The sequence below is a fragment of the Boleophthalmus pectinirostris genome, unplaced genomic scaffold (genome assembly GCF_026225935.1).
Source record: "Boleophthalmus pectinirostris isolate CB_2022bp ecotype Guang Dong unplaced genomic scaffold, ASM2622593v1 HiC_scaffold_20, whole genome shotgun sequence".
Taxonomy (NCBI): Eukaryota; Metazoa; Chordata; class Actinopteri; order Gobiiformes; family Gobiidae; genus Boleophthalmus; species Boleophthalmus pectinirostris.
The window spans coordinates 16,062,312-16,082,698 of record NW_026571153.1 but is presented as its reverse complement, the minus strand read 5'-3'; the positions used below and the strand labels follow the sequence as shown (position 1 = coordinate 16,082,698).

The window sequence follows — 20,387 nt, the reverse complement described above, 5'->3', positions numbered from 1 at the left end:
TAAAGATCCGGGGCTTGGAGAACTTGGAGTAATTGACGTAATAAGGGTTCATAAGATATAAGAAAGGTTAAACATGACTGACTTTGCATTTCATATATTATCCCTTTTTAAACCAGTTATCAGTATCTAATTTGGTTGACTATAGTGAACAAATAGCCAAGCGCATGAACTAAAAAAAAAACATCCAAGTGCTAAATGTTGTGAGAAACAGCACAAAATGGCTCCTTTTCAAAGAGGCACTGTGTCACGAGCAGACATTTGCCAGGCTCAGCCAACAGATGGTGAGCTTGGCATCCTTTTAGACCAGCATTTGGCGAAAGGCAAAGTTCAGTAGCAACACAAGGCTGAGTACAGTGTATTATGGTGCTATGTATGTTTGTTGTGGAAACGTAACTGAGCGAGTGAATGTATGGTTTGTTGTTTTACCATTACCATTGCTAATATATATAGCAATATATTGTCATGTATTGCATTTTCATTTGAGAATGTTAAAATGAGTTTATTTAGTTTTAATGATTTAGTTTCATACAGCTTTGTGCTGCTCCTCAGAGCCCCTGACTTGTGTTAGATGGTGACCTTTACAGACTGGAGCATGCTCTGGTAAAGGATGGCTTTGATTAACTCCAGATGTGTCTCGTCCAGGTTAACCTATTGTGAGTCAAGGTCCTTCTTCAGATCCTGCAATGGGGACATTAGCTTTAGTTTCACAGACATCAATAATTGGTAACCTCTGCAGTTCCTCTTCTACTTCTTGTCAGACATTTATTGATCTCTTCATAGAGGTTTTTACTTTGGATTCAAATGGATACAAAGTTATGCATCTTCAGTGTATGAGCAATTTGTCCTCACAGTTGTATATGTAGACCTTCCAACTGTACAACAGTCCAGTAGCATGTTGCTCACATAGCACATGTAGGGTGCTGTATATTAAGCAGATGGTCAGAAGAACTCGCCTGGGAGCTCTAATACTATCATTGAATGGAATATATTGTGTAGCCATAAGGCTGCTATGAAATGAAATCCATCTCACAATAGAGCAGAGGTTATAGTACAGTCTGTCCCTGCCAGTCCAGTGCCCAGACCAGTTAAAGATGGCCCACATCACCTTAGGTGACATGATTACATAAGTCCCTTTCGACCCCCTGTCCACTTCTCCTTGGGCCTTATGTGTAATCTGCTGAGATTTAAACCTGCTGCTCCTGTTTAATAAATCCACAGCGATTAAAATAGGATTATGGCTCCGCTTTCGCCGTTTGTATGACATCACAGCATGAACAATTTTTCACCTTTTTTTCCTTCACCCTTTTTTGTTGCTGGCTGCCTCTTCCTCCTTTACACGCGATTTTCAGATTCAATCCACCAACTTCATATGAAGGACTATTGACATGAGGATTAACCTTATAATACAGCAACATCCTGTATCCACTGCACTTGTAAGGACTGATTTCCAGTTGTTTGTTTAACCATGTATAGCTTGTTTAAAAATGATTTCAGTGATCTGAATCAAAGTTAACTCTCAGATCAACCCTAAAGTGTCCATAAAAAAAAGAGAAGAAAGATTATATCAAATATTCAGTTGTTTTGCAGAGCAGGAAGGTTAGAAGGGCACATGCTGTACTCAATGTGAAATGAGGGATGAAGCGACAGATCAATATGAGCCCGTTGTCCTCTTTGTCCTTCCGTAACACTGTCCTGCAATGGTTAACTGGTGTAAGGTCACACCAAGGAAGATTGATTAGGCCTTCTCCAATCACTCAAAAGAGAAATGTATCAAGCCAGAACAGTGTAATACATGAGAAGGGTTCTAGGGGAGTCTTTGTTATTATTGAACATTGATAGCAAGATATATAAAGTTACATTTGTGATTAAAAATGCCTTTGTCGGTCTGTATAATACAGTGTCAATATCATAAGCAGCTCTATGTGTTGTCATTGAATATTATGTTGTAATGCAATTTAAATAAGAGAAATACATTACTCACTTTTAAAAGCCCCTTATTACACTATATTCTGATCTGTGTTATAGTGTGTTCAAAAACATACTCAAAGTTGTATTTCATTTTATTCACACATGTTTAACACACAAACCCTGCATGTTTAGTATATATTGAGTTTTTCTCTCAAATTTTTCTCTCAAACTCTAATACAGAAAGTGCTCCACTGTGTTTTTATAAAAGGTTACTAATGCTTGTGTGAATGAAACAAAACACAACTCCTGGTGTGTTTTTGATGAGGTAACGACATTATAGCATGGCTTAAATTTCAAAAGAGTCAATTTTGTGTAATATAGGACCTTTAAACACTATAACTATTAAAAGAATTTCTGTAAAATGTACCAAAAATATATTGTATACTTAGAATCTGGTTTGTTCCAATATACAAGTGTGAAAAGGATGTTGACAGACAGAGAAATATCATGTCTCTCCAAGTGTTTATTCACACCATGAGTAAAACAGGGCTTCATGTCCACACTTCTTCTCACAGATTTGATGACCAACATTCACCTCTTCTCCAGACCTACAATATTCTGTTTGAGCAGTTCAATATTCTCCCATTAAACACTCCATTCGATCTCATTTTACTTTGTAAATACAACCATGAATGTCTCAGAAAACTATGCAGGCTCTGTGCAAGTAACTGTTTACTCACCATCAGTCATTTCCTGACTCTTCATATAATCACATCTTTCCATTGGTGCCAATTTGGTTAGATTGCTACATTTTTGAACGGGCAGGTGGTCTGTCCCAAGCCTCTTTGTAACAGTGATGGAGGGGGTTAATCCATGCAAGTCATTTATCAAAAGCTTATCTTGAGGTTTTTCATTTTGATTACATTCTATATCAATATTTGTGACATTTTTTAACTTGCTCTAGCTAATAGCCTTTTCCTCTTCACAGGAAAAACTTGCTTGGTTATCATCACCCTGTCTCCCCCCACTACCCCTGCCCCATTGCTGACAAATCCATACAACTATGTGGGACACAAAGGCTTGGATTTAGCGTGCCTAGTGGGAGGGGGGGCAGGGCATGGAAATTTCTGTTGTTTTGTCCTAAGAGTGATTTCAGACAAATCAAAACAACACGCCACAGTGAGTCTTCCAAATCCCCCCTTTCCTGTAGCACATGGCCAGTGAATAGTCATCACTTTTATGCTGGAGAGTATATGGTTGTCACATAATTGGACAAAATTTGAACTATTCTGAATTGTTTTAGAGCAATCTTGAGTTATATCAGCAGTATAACACTACAAGGTGATTTTAAAGAAACTACTATTAGTTTGTGTTCAGAGTTATGTTGTGTTGAATAAAAAATATAGACATTTGCATCAAGCATTTAGATTAATATAAACATTTTCTAAGAAAAGTCTTGGAAAAATAACTGCAAAGGAAAATAGTTTTAGCCTAAACTGCTGGCCTGTACTGGGCACAAAACCTTTTTTTTTTTTTTTACGCCTATTCAATTATTACTGATTGCTTGACTTACACTGTCATGTCTCTCTCCCAGCAGCAAATTTTAAGTTGACTTTCTCACTGAATAACATAATAAGAGCCTTAGTTGATCCTTTGAGTTAACCCTGTGTTTTTGCTTCCTGGTAGGTAACAAGGACGGCTCTAGTTGGTGGAAGAGGACAGAGACGGGCCAATCAATGAGGCCAGTGAATCATAAGTTATTATACAGCACGGGGCTTTTAGTGTCACACAGAGTTTGTCACTGTGCACAGATTGCATGTCTGGCTCTGTCCTTTGCAGGGTGGTGGTCTGGGGTTATCCGAAGGAAGAGGCTACACTGTGACTAGCCCTTAATAAAAGCGCGTGACCTTTCGGTGTTTGTAGGTTTTGCTAAATGATCTGATAATAGCCTGTGCATCAGGTGTTTGGTGTGAACGAGTATAACCTTGAAATAACCCCAGATGTGCTCGTAAATCCGCAAATGAGCTGAACCTGCTCCCAGTTCGCCATCACCGAGGTGAAACTATGGAAATACAGCCGTTGCTGTGTAACCACGGCAACTCCTCCCTCAAAACGCAACATCACCAAAGCCCCCGCTGCGTGCGCCGTGCACAAGGGGCAGGCTGTCTGCAGCTTACCTGACTTTATTAATATAGCAGCCGCTCACGTGGTCAGCCCTGCCCAGCGCAACACAGTGCTGCTACATGAGCGAGGGCACTCTCAGTGGAGACAGGAGATGCTCCCACTGCCGCCGCGCGCGCTGCTGTGAGGAGGACAGAGGCGAGCACAGTTGGTGAAGCGCTTTTTTCCCCAGAACCTATCCTCTGTCGTCGGAGAGCTCAAGGAGAGCGAGACGCCCCTGATTTCCAAATCTCAACCTGCAACCTCAACCTGCGCTCAACCAGCTGCTGTTGTGCTGTTTCCTCGCCACAACCTAAAGGTAAAGCTCCGCGCACAGCAGTCCACGCGTCATGCCTCTGGATTGATCCCGTGTTCCGTGGTTATTCAGCGGTGTAGTGGTGTGTCAGATAGTCACAAGGAGGAGGCATCAGTGAAGGGCACGTAGTCAGAGTTATCAGATGTTGAGTCTAAAGGAAAGAGGCTGCAGCGGAAAAGTCAAACAGGTCAGTCTCATCTTCTCCTCCTGAGCAGCGGCGTCATATGTTTATGGCTTCGGCCTACGTCTATCGTGTTACATTTATTTCGGCGTTACTTTCCATCAAATATGATAATTTTTACTCTACAAATTTATCTCGAGTTAATCGTGCAAAATGGGAACAAGCACATGGTCTACAATCCAACGGTTTAACGGTTTAAAACGGTTTAAAAGTGGCTTTAGTTGAATGTTATTGTTGAATAGTCAGTTCCATCAGTTCGATGGAAATGATCTGGCATACAAGAAAACAAGCTCTTCTGTGATAGTGTGTGTTTGGTGAACTGTTTGATATGTATTTTAATGTGTTTATTTTGATTTGTTTCATGAATAGCTGTGTTTTACTGTAAATATTTTACTGTATGAAATTGCATAATTGCAAAAAATAACTGGAACTTTTTTTTCCCCAACAGATCCTATAATGTGCTGCAAACATGGATTCAGATAAACCCTGTGTAGAGATGTGTGAGCAGGGACCCCCGCTGGGCCCTGCCTGTAAGAGGCCGCTCAGCCGATGTGTGCGGAAAAAGCTGAGACCTTTACGAATCGTGGGCTTGCTCTTCAGCCTTCTGGCCCTAAGTGCTGTCTCCCTCAGTGCCTTGAGCTGGACTTCAGGTGGCCTCAATGATCCAGCACTGCCTCCACACAGTCTGAGTCAGACAGCCCCCCACAGGACTCTACTTTTCACCCAAAACCAGAGGGACCCCAATGTATCAGTGGACATGCCAATAGCCATGAAATCTACAGCCAATACCAATCATAGCCAAGGTGATTACCCACCGGACCTCTTCTCCATGGCCATGAGGCGTCAGGGCGCTGTGGTCCTTCACATGTTTGGCATGATCTACATGTTCATAGCCTTAGCCATAGTGTGTGATGAGTTTTTTGTCCCAGCACTGACAGTTATCACAGAGAAACTGGCCATCTCTGATGACGTAGCAGGAGCCACCTTCATGGCTGCAGGTGGCTCTGCCCCAGAGCTCTTCACCTCCATCATAGGAGTGTTCATCTCACACAGTAACGTCGGCATAGGGACCATCGTGGGCTCTGCTGTTTTCAACATTCTCTTTGTCATCGGGATGTGTGCCATTTTCTCCAAGGAGATCCTAAACCTGACCTGGTGGCCGCTCTTCAGAGATGTATCCTTCTACATCCTGGACCTTATAATGCTTATCATCTTTTTCTTGGATAACATCATCTCTGTGTGGGAGAGCATCTCACTGCTGTCCGCGTACGCTGCCTACGTCATCTTCATGAAGTGCAACACGAAAGTGGAGGGCTTTGTCAAAGACTGCATGAACAAGAACCAAGTGGTGGAGGTGGAAGTGCAGCCCAAGGTGAGATGGTTTCCTCAGCCATATTTGTAAACATGACATGAGATGAAAATGAAAATATTTGTTGTGCCATAAAGCATTTAATAAACCTGGATTTACTTTGAGTACATAAAGAATATTAGATTGTCACCTGAGTAACACTGAAAAATATTTTTGGTTGTAGTAAAATTAAAATGTGAGATCCACAAGCTGTTTGCCTTGGAACACTGAGGTGACCTTGAGCTGCAATGATTTGGAGCAGTTTGGCTGAGCTGTGTATTCAAAACGACTGCTTTGGAAGAAAACCTTTGAGTTTTTATATTCTGTTACTTAATATGTTTAATGAGACAAACAGGAAACATGTTGCTTTGATGAGAGTAGTTGAGAATAGCAGGTTTGTGTTTTATAGGTCTGATCTACAAGAGTAATAGCGATTAACATATTAATGAAATGTCTAAATGTCACCTAAACATGACTTTTTAATTAAGCATTGACACTTTGGGCATGTAGCAACAGAGATTAAACTGGCATACATTCTCATATGCGAGGGAGAGTACACAATAAGAAATACACACATTTACCAAGGGGTAGATATTAGTTTATTCTTCTTTTTGCTCCTATTATTCACACTGATTCATGTGACATTTATTTTTTATAGCCATCTTAATTGAATGAATCAAACAAAATAAAGAGCCTTCTTGATAGATGGGTATAAGTGTGTGATTTTAGTAAGATATTGCCTCTTTTAGTTGAATTAGTTCATTTTCTTGTTTACTTGAGATTTGTAGTACAGTGTAGGAGCAGTTGTTGGAATGACCGTACAGACTTAATCCAGTGATTAAAATGGGTTTCCCCTTGATTATTGAGTGCATTAGAGAAGTGGGATGTGCCAATAGTACATTAAAGGTCACCATGGATACAAGAGGGTGCTGGTATGATGACATAATGATATACATATGTTTGATTTAGCTCCAGCTATGGCATTAACATTTTTGCATAGCCAAACATAATATTAATACAAACCATCTTAAACACATATTCATTTCTGAGTTGTATATTTATTGATGACTAATATTTATCTAATATTTATAATACAATAATTTTGCTGCCCAGTGGTAATTTAGTCTAACTCCTGTTTTCATACACAGGATCACAGTATAAATGTGTTTTGGTGTGAGTGTAATCCCAACTATCAGGTCATTGTGTTGTCACGATTGTTTACCATTTCAGACACAAGCTACTGCTTTAAAAACCAAACTTGCATGATAGGTCAAAAATCTTTCAGCTAAGATTGCATCAACCAAGCTGAAGATCTGTAATTCTTGCCTTAATTATTACATTTTGATTGCTGATTATTTCTTGCTAAAACAATTGTTAAAGTCAAATTAAACAAGGATCAGCAAAGTATAACTACCAACAAATGATTAAAAGCTGTATCTTTAAACATCCTTAATAACATTTTTGCTATATATTACTCGAGTTAATATGATAAATGTGTGTAAATTGTATTATTATATGTGTAACCATGGAGATTGTAGGGTGTATGTGACGTTGTGAGCTTTGTTTTTTTTTCTTAATTGTATACAGCTAAGCCTCTTAGTCTAGTCGTACAGTTTGTGACCATGAGACGGACAAAGATCTGATTACAGAGCACTAGGTCACTACCCATTGCCAGTTCACAATATCTTTTTCTCCTTTTCACTTCTGCACAGCTCATTCCCACCAGCAGTGTGTAACTAGCTATATTTACACCTCCCAGGATGATAATTGAGTCACAAAATTCTCCCTTCTCTCCCTCAGTTTTAAGAAACTTGAATTAGACTCTACTTTTTATGTCTATGTGCAGAGAGGGGGCAATTCTAAACAAACATGTAAATAGAAACAAATACAATCATACAGAGTTTACAGAAGGTGATGTGTTGTATCTCAAAGCCTGTACATGTTGGAATGTGAGCTCACTCTCCCATCTCCACCTCAGTGCTCCGTATCAGACCTGATTTTATCTTATCCCTTGGCCCCCGCTAATTGTTTGTTTAATGGTCTGAACAACTTGAAATTACTATCTAAGGAATATTTGATTAGTCAGTGGGATACAAGAATATAATATGGCATTTTGGGCCAGGCCTAATGTTATATGCACTGTGAGTTTGAGAAACCTGTTGAAAGCATAACCATACTTCACAGTCAGTGTGTATCCCACTACATTATCAGCGGCTATAGAGTCAAGGCTGTGTAAGCCCATGTGTAGTAAGGCAGATGTTGGTTCTGCTGAGATGGAAGGTGCAACCTCTGATGCATTACTGATCTATAAATAGCGTGACGGAGACGAGATCTTCTGTCAGGATGCGCTTCAAAGATCAGTTACAAAGCGGCTTGTGTGCAGGGAGCAGAGTATTTGCGTTGCCTCCCCGCGGGTTTGGACAATGATGCACCAATGCTGACGCTGTCTAATATTCACACATCCTGTTTTCACAAGCTGCTTGTCATGCTGTATTTTATTTCTACTCCCCAATACCTCACACTTCTACCAGGATGCTTTCTGATTCTTGTTATTTTAGCCTTTCAGGCAGCATTTACTTACTTTGATAATCTTTCATTAATAAAGCAAAGTTCTATACCAACATATCGCGAGAAAGAACAAAACCACAATGTGTTTTTAGCTTGTTGTCAAGACAAAAGTAAACTGAATACAGATTTGTAGAAAGAACCAAGCCACAAAGGGTCAGAGGTCAATAACCTTTGTGTCTGCGAAGGTTAAATGGAGAAGCTGAAAAGAAAGACTTGCACATTAATGAGACACATGCTATTTCAATATTATGGTTCCAACTGACAATTCATAATGGCCTTGTGTAGGATTAGTTTTTTTGTTTTAGTTTTTTTTTTAGCATTTTTGTTGTTGTTGTTGTTTTTGTTCAGCTGCAGTCAGAAGCAGGTTAAGGATTTGACCAGTTTAAAAACCTGTTTCAGACTCCATCACAGTAACTGTGTTGTTGAGATGGCCAAACATGTGATTACAGCTCTAATGGTTTTTCACAACATGAACATTTTTTTACTCAAAGTACCTTCTAATTGCTAATATTTAGCCTCTTTGTTTTACAGGTTGTTATCTGCTTTTATGGAAGTCTTGGTGCTAATTTGTACCTGAAGTGCCAAGGAGTTAGCCCTTGATGATTTGTCTGTCTCAGAATAGGAAGTCTGAGTTTAATGGTTGCTATGTGAATCGTACTTGGTGTTGTGCATTTTACTTTAAAAGATCTGAAGATTTGTATTAGAAATCTTTGCTGTAAAAAGGACATTCCTAAGTATATAACAATACAATGAATGAAAACCTGTCTAAGAATACATTCAGGATTTATTTTAATGTTGGTTCTTATTCCAGTACCATGGACAGCACCCTAGTCTCCTCAGATAAACTTGTGTGTCTCTTTAGACTATTACAAGTGTTGCAGAAATTCATGGTTCAGTAATACCATGCCCTTGTAACAACTTGGGGCAGGGCACAGACAAAAGTTCACCTATTTTAGATAATTATAGTTTGTAATGAAATCATGCAGTAAAATCATGATCTACATTTGTGATATAAAAAATTCAATAAAAAGTGTTCTTCTTTCAAAATAATAATAAGAACACAATAGCAGTATGCACTAGAGCCACTGCCGCCCCATGTAGCACCTGGTATTCCCAGTGGTCTCCCATCCAAGTACTCACCAGACCCAGCTCTGCTTAGCTTACAAGATCAGACGAGATTGGCATTCTCAAGGGGCGCTGTCCGTAAAATGCAAATAAATCTGAAATTGAATTGGTCTGCCTCTCTCTCAGGAATGCTCACCTCCCTTGGGATGTGTGCTATTGATGAGAATAGATGATAGGATGTCCAGCTATCAATACCGTGTACATATAAGCAGCCGTGTATAACTTCAGGTCTGGATCCAGTTGTAACTGATCTGCTTTCAACTCTATTTGTCTGTTTTTATTTTCACACTGTATTGCTAATGTTAGTCTGGAAGGCGCCGTGTGTATTTGAATAATCAGACAACTTGTTACTGGAATCCTGCATTGACTTGTTGCACTCTTTCATAGCACATGTCATATCATGTGACCGTTACCATAGACAGAGATCCCTATCTGTCCACTGGACTCTGAAGCTAAAGATACATGGTCGCATATTACACATTTTCTTATTTAGTTTGATCTGCTAACATCTGTCTGCTAATCTTGAGCCTTTTAATATTACATTTCTGTTATACCCATCATTTATGAAATAGAGATTAATAATGCCTGTAAAGTGCTTCTATATAGATCACAGCTGCACACATAATCTGCGCAAAGAATTGAAACCAAATTTTGCCGAGTAAACTCTTAAAACGGAAGTGATTGCAATCAGAAAGTGTCTAATGAGCTAATTAGGAACAGTGCTGAGGCTGGGTGAATCTGCTGAAAGCCTCTGTTCTCATCAGAATGAATGCTCCTCATGTCTCTGAATGGATAGAAGCTGCCCATCCACCCAGCGTGGCCTGCCAAGGTGACCTCCACGGCCCCCATTAGAGTATTACCCAGTCAATATGTCCACATGCTGTACAGTCATGATGTTGGACACATGTGTAACCTTCCTGTACTGTCACCATGGAAACGCATTGTTCTGCTTTTGGTTTGTCCAAAGAATAGATTAAATATTAGTAAGAGTTATCGGTACAATGATGTGCAAAGTAACTACTAAAAATCCTTCTGTGTGTGCCTGCTTACTAATTAATATTTGGCTTCGATAATACAAACAATCCTCATTCTGTGCAATTTTTTTTTCTTTTATTGCTTCTACTTGTCATGGTAATTACTATATCAACTTATCATTCAATATATGAAAGTTGGAACAATATATTTTGGGGAACCATATTTTTTGCATGTAAAACTGGGGAGATTTGAGGTATTTTTCTTGTAATACAGGAAGATTTGCGCTGTATAGCACTAAATAACTAACTTTTATGACTAATTATTGCTTAATTCTGTTATTTATGTATGGCAGCTCAGGCCTTTTAATGGTATTGTCTATTTAAATTTTGTTTATTAGGATTATCGTGCTTTATTTTTATTGTCATAGTGACATTAAGTAGTTTCAATATTATCATTTATCGCAATACAGTATATCTCTGTAGCGATATGTTGTGTTTCAGAATTTGTTAAATTGACTAAGTCTCGTTGCTTAAATGCATTGTTCTGGCACAGCATGAGAAAAAAACAGAGGGAACTACATAGACCATGATCCTTTGCTTCGTTTCAGTGCAGCCTAAATGAAGAAGTAACTGTTATAAAGCACTTTGTCTTTTAGATTATAACAGTACCGAAGGTGTGTCAAGGCATTTTAAAGGAAAAAGTAACACATTCGCTTAAGAGTCCGCTATTGGTTTACTCCATGGAGATGTTATTGCTTTGCCTGAATGTTCCATGGTATGACATTAAACATATACTGTATGTCCAACATTTATTCATTATAGGTGTTTTTCTATTGCTCAAAAATACAATAATTCTTCCTGTGAATAGGGATGACTCTCCACAGATCTAACTTGTAATGTAGCGTAGTGCTGTAACCTACCCGTCTTGTTCATGATGGATAAGTTTAATCTATACTGTGGAACTTTCTAGACAAAGCAATAACACCTTTAAGTACTTAGCTTCCATCTGTAATGAGCCATAGTTTTTAATCTCAAATCATATAAATATAAAATCATATAAATAAATTCTGATTCTGATTCTGATTATTATTATTATTATTATTATTATTATTATTATTATTATTATTATTATTATTAATTAATAATAATAAAATATTTCCCAGCAGTGCAAAGAAAAATCCAAATCCACTTCATTTCTATAGCACATTTTATCAACAAAACAGGTTCTAAAGTGCTGCACATATAAAGATAACATTTAAAAAATTGGATAAATGCTTAATTTAATCTTGCCAGTCATAAAAAGCTAAAACCAGTAAAGCCAAAATGAAAGCAAAACCCATAAAGTAGCAATAAAAAATCAATAAAATAATATACAGACGATAAACATTGACCTCCAAAAATGATTGTTCTATCTGTCATATATTGAACGATAAGTCCATACAGTATATTAATTATGGTGACAGGCGTAGAGTTCAGTGGCTAAAGTGACACAGCACTTTTTGCCGTTAAAAGCGCGTGTGTGATTGTGGTTCACGGGGGTGGCTGTAAAGGGAGTAATTGCCTTGCGTTGTGGCAGCTACTGTAATTAGTTCTGCTTGTTAGAAAAATGAAGGAGTTACTAATTAACAAGTGGATTGGCTTCTTGACTTTGTTGTGCATCTTTTTTTTTTTTTTTCCCACCCATTTTCTTAGATCATCATTATCATCTGCAGGCAAAACTGGGCAAAGACGACAAGGCAGGGCTGAAGGGGGAGCTCTGACTGTAGATGCGTGATTCTCACAGGGTACGCCGGGAGACAGCGGGCTGCTACTGTACTCTGCGTTTGTGTGTATGTATGTGGAATAAAAGCCTGGAGATGAGCTGGGATTGGCCTCTTGCACATCCATAAATAGAAAGCATGATTTATTTGTCATGTCCAGTACATCTACAGTTACTCTTGGTCGGCAATGTCACCTCTATAATGCCACAGAATGCAATGAAAAACACATCTCTAGAGACCAGTGTTGTCACGAGGATAACGTTTCAAAATTGATTTCAAACTAAGGAATTCACAAATATGCAAAGGAACTGGCCAAAATTTTATCTTATTTATTTTAGTTTATTTTTTTATGTCTTGTAATGTTTCTTTTGGTATTAACGTGCTGGGGTATAGTCAAAACGATCAACATTATGAACAATAAAACCCCCAAAACAAAAGAATTCACTCAATATTTGTTACCGATTATGACTGATTGATTGATTTATGTATTTATTTTGGGCAAGTAAGTAAATGTACATTCTTTAATAATGGAACATATAACATTAATGAAATCATAGAATAACAACAACAACAAAAAAATAAAATATAAATAAAAATGGAGAGGGAAGAAGAAAATCTATTTAATCCCACTTTCCACTTCTAATCCAGCACAGTGAGTTTTCTTTCACATTTTTCAGACATTTTACATTAAACTGTAAGAAGTATTTACAAGTGCAGACAAAGAGTCACTGTTATAGTTCATTAACATAACTGTAATTGCAATAATACATAGGATACCAGCAATTGTGCGGAAACAACAAGCATAAAGCAGCACTACAGAAGAAAGTATTGTGATAATATTAAGCCCCACTCTCTATATACTGTGACCAGACCAAATGTTTATATAACAACTTGAATTTATGGATGTTTTGGCATTGCTTGAGATGTGTACCCAGACTGTTCCAGAGTTTTACACCACATATAGACACACAGAAACTTTTACGGGTAGTTTGAACTTTAGGCAATTTGATTTCCATGCCCTCTAAAAGTATGAGTTTTCTCTCTCATTTTGAACATCTTTGTAGAATACTTGGTAGTAAATTCTTGAATGCTCTAAATAAAATGACCAGTGTATAATATTTTACAAGGTCAGGAATCTTTAGGAGCTTGGATTGAATAAAAAGGGTGTGTTCTTAAAATCCAACTTGATGGAAAATTTGCAAAGCTTGTTTCGTTGATACCAAAATGAAGGTAAAAAAATATATAATAGTAATAAAAATAGAATAGTCAAAATAATAGTACTTTCTTTGTTATCATGAAATCTTATATTTGTTCTGATAAAGCTCAAAATGTGCGTGAATGTGAAATAACTGTGACTTTTGTAGTATCAATACCTGTGCAAATGAGTATCTAATTTGATCTAATATTAGTTTTAGCGTTCATTAGTGTCTGATTTTTACTCTGAAATGTTTTTGTTAAGATTTTACATATTGAAACATACAAAACATTAAATAACACCCAAAAACATTATACAAAAAGAAAAAAATTACATACATTAAGACCCTCCTCGCACCCTAAAACACAGTTCACTCAATTTGAATTATGATTTCTCAAGTTTTTCTTTTCCTCCTTTAGATATATAGCTCAACTTCTCCAGTGCCAAATTGCTGGGCATTAATTTAATCCACTGATTTACTTTGAGCCTTTCCATTTCCTTCCAGTTGAGAGCAATAACATGTTTGGCCTGCAATAAACAAAACATTACAAGCTTCTTTCTATTTAAATTAACACTCAAGCTGTTGGGGAAGATGTAGTATGCAGAGTTTACAATCCAGTGATATCTCACGTTCATAAATCTGAAATTACAGTAGTGACCTCTTTCCAAAATAGTTGGAGTTTTCCACACTACAACGAAACAGGGTCCCCTTTTATTATTATCTGACTTTTGAAACTTTTTTATACAACCCTAGAGACCAGAGGTGGGACCAAGTCTTTGTTTTGCAAGTCAAGTCTTTGACCTCAAGTCTGAGTCAAGTCCCAAGTCACATACAGACAAGTTCAAGTCGAGTCTGGAGTCACTGGCCCATAAGTCCAAGTCAAGTCCAAGTCATCTGCTTTGAGCTTCAAGTCATTTCAAGTCTTTAAACCAAAGTACCAAATATAGATAGATAGATTTTTGCAATTTATATGAATTTTAAGATAAATTGTACTTCAACCAGAGTATATTTATATGTCTATATGTATTTATAGAGTATTTAAGAGTTATAGAAATTAATTTAGTTAATTTTTCCCTTTTAAATATCTCAACAAGATCTTGTGAATCAGTGCGAATCATTACGGTTAGAATAGAAAGAATTCCGGTATAAAAGTGCTTCTCAAGTCACAGGCCTCAAGTCCGAGTCAAGTCCCAAGTCACTGATCTTCAGAGGCCAAATCGAGTCCCAAGTCTTAGTCCATTTTATCAAATCAAGTCTCAAGTCCTAAAAATAGTGACTCAAGTCCAAGTCACGACCTGCAAGTCCCCACCTCTTCTAGAGACACATTCAGATTGGAGAACTGTTGTAAAATATTTTGAGTAGTTTTATTCAAATAATACTACCAACGTATACCATATGAAAACTATTCACTATATTACTCACTATATAAATATGCCGTCCTCCCCCTCTCTTTTTGCCCTTCATTCAGCCTTGTGAAATATGACATAATCTTTACCCCATGTTAAAAAGTTAAAACCTTCTCACAAAATCTTCTTAAGCTTTTTGTATGAAAATCTGAAAAAGGGTTAAAATAGTTTAGCCTGATGTCACACTCTTATCGATAATTCCTGGGAGCTCCGTGCGCGCTCTCTCCGCTGATCCGCTTCCAAGAACCATCCTGATGTTAGCATTACATAAGCGCCGCCGGAAGAGACAGCGGCCCGGAGAACATACTAATCTGCCTATGTGATTATTAGTCATAATATTTAACAGTGGCTCAATGATCGCTCTGCACCCTAATCTTTATCTCGTACCTTCACCTGTTCACGCTCACCAAGCCTCTTTACTCACTTGCCTTTGAGGTGGGGGAAATAGAATAATTACTCCTCAAATACGTGTAAAATTATGTAAAAATATTGAGCTACTACAAGCCGTGTGCTAGTTTCTCCAGAGTGTAGTGCAGTGATGTTATTACTTGCCTGGAATGTTTCACAGTATGGCATTAAGCTTATCTATCTCCATGGAGAAAATAAAATCGCCTGTAAATGAATAAATGCAAAATTGATAACGTTAATGCCATACTTTGGAACATTCCAATGCAACACTATGCAATTCCTATGAAGCAGACCCTCCACCTGAAAGTTACACAGTGTGCCTTTAAGTTTAGCCTGAACTGGTTTCATTTTGTGTTTGACCTCGCAGCATTAGGATTTGTTCGCTCAACGGTAGGCGGGTACTTTTTTTATCTAACCAATTGCTGCTGTTTGGTCGTGACGTATGTAATGTGCCGCTGACAGGGCTAACTGGTATATTAAGCTTTTCCCAAATCCCGTAGGAAGAAGGACAATAACGTCTTTCCCCTTGATAAAATTCACCAAACATTCTCTTTGTTCCGGCTTTAAATCCTCGATCTCGGGAATCATTGACAACACAGAATGTATGGCTCTTCGCTGATTGGCTGGTGCTCGAACTCACACTTCTGGGGTTCTTGCAAACCGTCTAATGTATTCTGATTCCTGACCTAGTCGCTGGAGAGAAATGAAACTGAGCGGAGGCACTAGGTGACTGCTTTAATTTAGGCTTGTCAAGAATAAAATGCTAAAATATCACGATAAATGATAATATTAAAACTACTTCATGTCACTGACAAAGTAATATATAGCAGGATAATCTGAAAAAGACATTTCTAAATGTGAAATATTGTTAAGAGCATGAGCTGCAATAAATACATGGAAAAATGAAACCATGATTTTGTATCTATAATCATTCGTAGAAGTTACTTATTTGACCCTTATGATACTACCAAAATATAACCCAAAAAACTCTATCCCCACTATGGCACACACATGTACACACAATAAATAAAGCCCTCATATATTGAACAAAACATACCTAAGTATAGTCTGTGGAAAGATGCTTATTTCATAGTGTACAAACTAAAGATCACATGCTATAATGTTTACACTTATTATGAATATGACAGACCAACCAGGATCACTTTCAGTCCTCTTAGCTTCCTGTGGCATCTCGACACGCACCACTGCCTCCACACTTATTCACATTTTGTCTTTTGACTGTGTAGGCTCAGTAACAAAGGCCCGATATGCTAAGATCTGAACAAAACGCTTTGTGTTTTGTCTCTCTTTTGTAGTTGCAAACATAGGCTGTTATCCACATACACACATTTTTTGAGATAAAGTGAGCATGCTTCAGTGAGGAGGTTTGTGAAAAGCTTTTGTTTCAGAAATAGCATGCTACAGTACAGACGGAGAAAGCCAAATGGGCCCGCTGAGAGTGATGGTAGCAGAGTTAAGAGATGGTTCAAAAAGTGCACTTTACTTTGGCTTGGTTGCAAAGTTTTGTAGTTGTGTTTTGTAGTAAAATTACATAAAGGTGTAGAAAATTGTCTTCCGGCTACTTAGTAGTTGTAATTCTTATTTATTTATTTATTTTCAAAATGTAACTTGTTTGAGCTCGGCATCAGCAGTGTGGAGGAATGTGCCTTTCTTGTCCAGTCGCATCAGTCTATGTCCTGTATGTATGTGAGTGTACTGTGCGTCTGTTCATCTTGTTTTGTCTTATATGTTCACGTGTATGTCTGTTTTTTTCTCTTTTTTCTCTCCCGTTTTGTTCACTTTTCCCTTGTTGTTGGAGGAGAAGGCGAGTCCCGGGGCTCCTGAGGACGACACCAAGCTGTCGGTAGGTATTTGTCTTTGTGATGATTCTGTGTTTTGTTGTGTTAATGTTTCAGTGTTCTCTCTCCCTCCATCATTCTGTGAATCAAACATGTATCCTGTTATCTCCAGGCCTTCAAGTGTATGTGGGGGTGACACATCTCCATCTATTTCTGAAGATTTGTTTTTATCTTTGCTGCATTTTGTACACGGCATGGCTGAGCATGTGTTTGGGGGCAGGATCCGGAAAATCTTACAATGTAATTAACTGTAACTTTACTTTTCTAGACGGGTCTAACCTGGTTTGACATACCTAGATGATGCATGACACTTCTGCAAGTGTCTTATTATAATTCATCTTGTTTACATCCTGTTACTACTGTTACATCTCTGCTAAAGCATGAATTGCCGTCATGCACCTGCCTTCACTTGTGTACAAGCAAAGACTAGTGCTGTCCAACAGCCTCTTCTTTTCCATCCCTCCAATCTATTTGACCCAGTCTTTCCCAGAGCAGTAAGTATCCATGGAACAATGTGAGGGACTCTTCAGACTCCAGATCTTAAAAACAATGGAGCTGGGCTATTAGTTTGTATATGCATTTTCCTCACCAATGTTGTGTTTTGACAAAACTCCCTACATGCGTCACCTGTGGCACACCTGTGGACCTCAACACCATTTTGCTTTGGTGCTTTTTGGAAAATGAAACATTAAATGCATGGCTTTTCCTGATAGGCTCATGAATGTGGAAGCTCTTTTTGAGCAAAATCATTTTTTTTCCATCCAGAGGTGTTAAAGATGCGTGTTTCACGCTAAAAGTTTTGAAGTGGTTTAAGTCATAACCATCACATGCTGTGTTTTCTAATAGCGTGACTCGGGTGCTTATAATTGCACTGCTTCATGCTATGCTTCACAGTGGATGGACATCACCTATTCTTTCCACAATCTCCCTGTATGTAAAGTAAAGTGTGTAATAGTGTTGTATGCTCCCACAGGCACGACCTCGACTCCAGAGAGGAGGGAGCTCAGCCTCTTTACACAACAGTCTGATGAGAAACAGCATCTTCCAGCTCATGATCCACACACTGGACCCTTTAAGTGAAGGTATGGCTCTCACTGCTACAGGACTACTTTTAGTGCTATTTAGATTTTACTTAAATGACAGTAAAATGATGAGGGCTGAGTGATATGGAAATAAAAATCACATCATGATCTCATCCATGTGATAATGTGCAGTTTTGGTCATATTTCCTGATTGTGATTCTGTCTAATGCAGCTTTATACTCAAACATAAGACACTTTTTCCTCCCACTTCTCCTATTGGCTAGCCCTAACACTCTGAGTGAGTGATAGGTTGAAATAACCAATCATAGTGAAGTATAAACTCCAACTGAATGAATGAATGAATTGTGTTAAGTCAAAATCGTAATATTCATTGTTGACATATCGCTCAAGCCTACTGCAAATCTATACATTTAAAAAAGAGAGAATTCAGTTAAATGGTTAGATTCAAGCATATATAAATAGTTATTTATCTTTATTCTCAGTTGCGTATGTTCTGTCTCTTTGCTTCCTCTATTGCAACACAATTTCCCCAATTTTTTACAGATAAAAAAATTAAATAAAATCAGCTGTCAAAAAATAAATAAAGATTTTAACTTGAAAATGTATCTGAAATGTCACAACATGTAATTAAAACTTTCCTTAATCTTGAATTTCATTGGAGTATATGTATTCCAATCCAAACCCTACATCATTTACATAGAAATATTATTTTTAAAACGTTTTTTTTAAGTTGTGTCAGTGCTATTGTTGGTCTGCAGCTCCTTGCTTGCAGTTCTCTCTCCATCATTCTTTCAGTTACAACATACAGTCTTTCTTCTGCTGCTGATTGGCTGTGCACAAACTTATATCTGTCTTTTCCGATGCGATTAGCTTTAGTTTAGAGAATGTGAAGTGGCAATGACTCACAGGGGGAAAAACATGCTAATACCCAAAGAGAGGAGTGGTGTCATCCTTATCTTTGCACTGACTTCGGATCGGATCCAAGATGGTGAATATTAATGAGCTGCAAACAAGAACTGACAGATAGAAGGAGGAAATTCATACTTTGCTTTAGGGAAATGTCCAGATATATTACAGAACTAGTGTCTGAAATCCTCCATAGAATAAGATATACTGTAGAACGTTTGGTTGGATTTTGATGCCCGGACTGTATTTTTGAAGATTTCCCAGAAGTTATTAATTATGAATGGGACAAGATTTCCCCCTAATGTGTTTACATTTGGCATAGATAAAAAAGGTAGTTAGTAACGTCTCTTGAGAAGCCACAGTTCTAAAAATGTAATGTTCCAGTGACATCAAAAATATAAATAAAATAAATCGTAAGGTAAAAATTGTGTTTAAAAATTATGTTAAAATTGTGACTTGTTCTTGTGAAGCTAATGTGTCTTATCCGATTCCTAAAAGCTGTAGTTGATTTAAAGGTGCACTGTGTAACTTTTCTAGTTGAGGGTCTGCCACCTGCTTGTCTCCATGGAGATATTACTGTTTTTTTGTCTTATAGTATGAGATAAATTTGGTCAAATCTATAGAGAAGTAAGCCTGCACGGGGTAAGAATTCATGTTTTTTAATTTGTTCTTGAGCTGTAAAACACCTGTAATTGAATAAAAGCAAGGCAGATATGTTTAATGCCCTACTGTGGAACATTCCATACAAAAAAAAAAAATCATATCCATGGAGACAAGCAAATAGTGAACCCTCGACCTTACAAGTTACATAATGCACCTTTAATATTACAATAACAGTAAATAATCATGTAAAGGAACATTGTGTAACTTTTCTGGTAAAGAGCAAATGCTTTTCTCCATGGAGATGTTATTGCTTTGTCTGTAAAGCTTCAGAGTGTGGTATTAAATAAAACCACTTGTATTTGAATAAACGGACGGTGTTTAATGTCACACTGTGGAACATTCAGGGCAGTGACATATCCAGAGAAACAAGCCAAACAAAAAGTTACATAGTGCACCTTTAACCAGAGATTTATATTTTCAGTTTTTGTTTAATGTGCAGCTCAGCCTAAAAAAATGTTACAGAAACAAAATTTAATGTAAAACTGACGCTTCATTCTTAAAGGTGCACGTTTTAACTTTTAAGGTTCTGCTACTTGCTCGTCTCCAGGAAGATGTTATTTCTTTGC

General features: G+C 37.7%; 1 protein-coding gene across 1 annotated transcript in view; it reads left to right on the top strand.

Annotated features, from left to right (window-relative positions):
- Positions 1 to 5,034: 5,034 nt before the first annotated feature.
- The window catches only part of LOC110159338 (sodium/potassium/calcium exchanger 2-like), a 39,655-nt gene continuing 24,302 nt past the window's right edge, over positions 5,035 to 20,387 (top strand). The window contains exons 1-4 of the mRNA XM_020923887.2: positions 5,035 to 5,937; positions 9,783 to 9,785; positions 17,170 to 17,214; positions 18,183 to 18,291. Coding sequence (XP_020779546.1) covers positions 5,035 to 5,937; positions 9,783 to 9,785; positions 17,170 to 17,214; positions 18,183 to 18,291 — 1,060 coding nt within the window. The remainder of the gene's footprint in view (positions 5,938 to 9,782; positions 9,786 to 17,169; positions 17,215 to 18,182; positions 18,292 to 20,387) is intronic.